This window comes from Phytophthora infestans, genomic scaffold (genome assembly GCF_000142945.1).
Source record: "Phytophthora infestans T30-4 supercont1.337 genomic scaffold, whole genome shotgun sequence".
Classification (NCBI taxonomy): Eukaryota; Oomycota; class Peronosporomycetes; order Peronosporales; family Peronosporaceae; genus Phytophthora; species Phytophthora infestans.
In genome coordinates this window covers 52,190-54,141 of record NW_003303422.1, presented here as the reverse complement: position 1 = coordinate 54,141, position 1,952 = coordinate 52,190, and the positions used below count along the sequence as shown (strand labels likewise).

Sequence of the window (1,952 nt, the reverse complement as noted above, 5' to 3'; positions counted from 1 at the left end):
TAACGCTGAATGTTACGCACACACGTGCGCGCACACCCCATGCACCGTCATCAGGTGGTGCCAACTGAGTACACTTTCCTCTCTGCTAGTCGTATCATCACGAACCAGTTCTCAGCCACGGAGCACTTCCGTCAGCTTACGCCTGTGAGCGACAAGGGTCTCCCAAGTACGTCTTTGTGATCAGCTTCCGGTATGGGTTTCTACATGTCGTTAAAAGACTGACAATCTGATCGTGGTGTGGACGTGCAGTGGTCTCATTCAGCTACACTTTCTCGCCGATCATGTTCCGCATCGAACAATACCGAGTGGGGTTCCTACAGTTCCTCACCAGCGTCTGCGCTATTGTGGGTGGTGTGTTTACGGTGCGTCATCGCTCTGCTTGTCTGAACCTCGTTTGGCAGTACACTTACGTGGTCTTGTGAGATCGTTGCTGTAGATTCTTGGGATCATGGACTCGCTCGCGTTCGGGCTGCTGAATAAGACGAGCAGCACGACACTGCTGTAACTGGTTTGAAGCTAATCTCGAAATGTGGACGTGAGCTTTTCTCACCTCATTACTTATAGAATAGTGCATTCTCGTCTTGAGGTTAGGCGGTATGTGTGTGCCTTGCGAGTTGCCCGGAGCTGTGGAACCTACCCGGGCCGTTGCCCCATACCGGTATCTTCGCGTGCGTTGTGTTAAAACGAGGAAAGAGGCAGAGTCAGAATTGACTGCTTGATCCTTCCCGTGACACAATGGTTTTAAAAGATTCCTTGTCTCGAAAGAGACGCGCCTCATTTGCAATTGATGGCTCTGGACGTGGTAGAAATGCCGACGTTTCGGAGAGGAGCAGACGAAGTGCATGAAGGAGATCAGTGCTAAGTTTGAACAGGTATTAGCGGAGCGTGGCAGTCGTGGATCTTCGTCACCGAAGATCGACGTGGTCAGTTGCTTCGGACTCGTGAAAATAAATTGATGGTAGACTGGAGAACTCGATGCAAACAATACGATTTCTTCTTCTTTCTACTCCACCGACATGTACAGCAGCTCTTCTTAACGGCGTCTTGCCTCGTTGCCAATCCCAAAGAACCGCATTATTGCTTCACGTTTACTTGTGTTCTTCAGCTTCTTGACGAGGCGATCATAGGCTACGATCACGCACTGCTGCTTCCTCTTCAGCCGAAGACCAGAACATTGCAATCTGCGTCGATGTTAGACTAGAGCTGATTGGACTCGACCCCGTAAAATTGTTACTTGACGCGTAACTTTGGTCAGTCGTCTCGATCTCCAGCACGTCCAGCGTAGCACGCACTGCATCGTACTGACGAACTGGTTTGGTACTTCGTGATTTGTTCCGTGAGCAGTCACGAATGGAAAATGTCGGAGGGTCTTTGCCACCGTAACGAAGAGGCCGGAACGGTTCAAACCCCTTGGTTTCGTCATGACAAGGCTGGATAGCCACGTAGGCTTGAAGAGACAGCTTGAGCTTGTGACGTGAATCGAATACCCGTGCAATCTTGGTCGGTTCTACATCACACCTCATTGCTTCGATCGGGAGATTAGCGTAAAAGGCGTCAACTGCGTCTTCAACAGGTTTCTCTCGATCGAAAGTGGTGGACAATCTCCTTGCCTTCTCTCGGGTATCTGGTTGAAGGAGATCCCTGAAGTTCGAGGCGAGAGACGCCACCGTGCATGTCTTCCAATCGATCAGTGGCAGACCCACTTGGGCCTGCTGACACACACACGCAGTAAAGTTCTGCAATGAGTGAGCACCACAAACGCCCACCGGCTTGCCAGCCGAGAGAGCTTCAGCAGTGATGTCTGGTTCTCCCCAATGGATTGCTGCAAATACGTTTTCTTCTAGAAAAAGACGTGTATAATGGACACCGCTGGCAATCTGGAGGACGTTGGCAGACTGGTAGGGTACTCGCGTCTTATCGCCTACCTCGCGGGTCTGGAAGATGATGCGTAC

General features: G+C 50.9%; 1 protein-coding gene across 1 annotated transcript; it reads left to right on the top strand.

Moving 5' to 3' along the window:
* Positions 1-39: 39 nt before the first annotated feature.
* Positions 40-505, top strand: PITG_21508 (uncharacterized protein; the record flags this gene model as incomplete). Its single annotated transcript, XM_002894929.1, has 3 exons — positions 40-166; positions 250-362; positions 437-505. 3 exons carry the CDS (start codon positions 40-42, stop codon positions 503-505), a joined length of 309 nt encoding a protein of 102 aa, XP_002894975.1.
* Between the last annotated feature and the right edge of the window lie 1,447 nt (positions 506-1,952).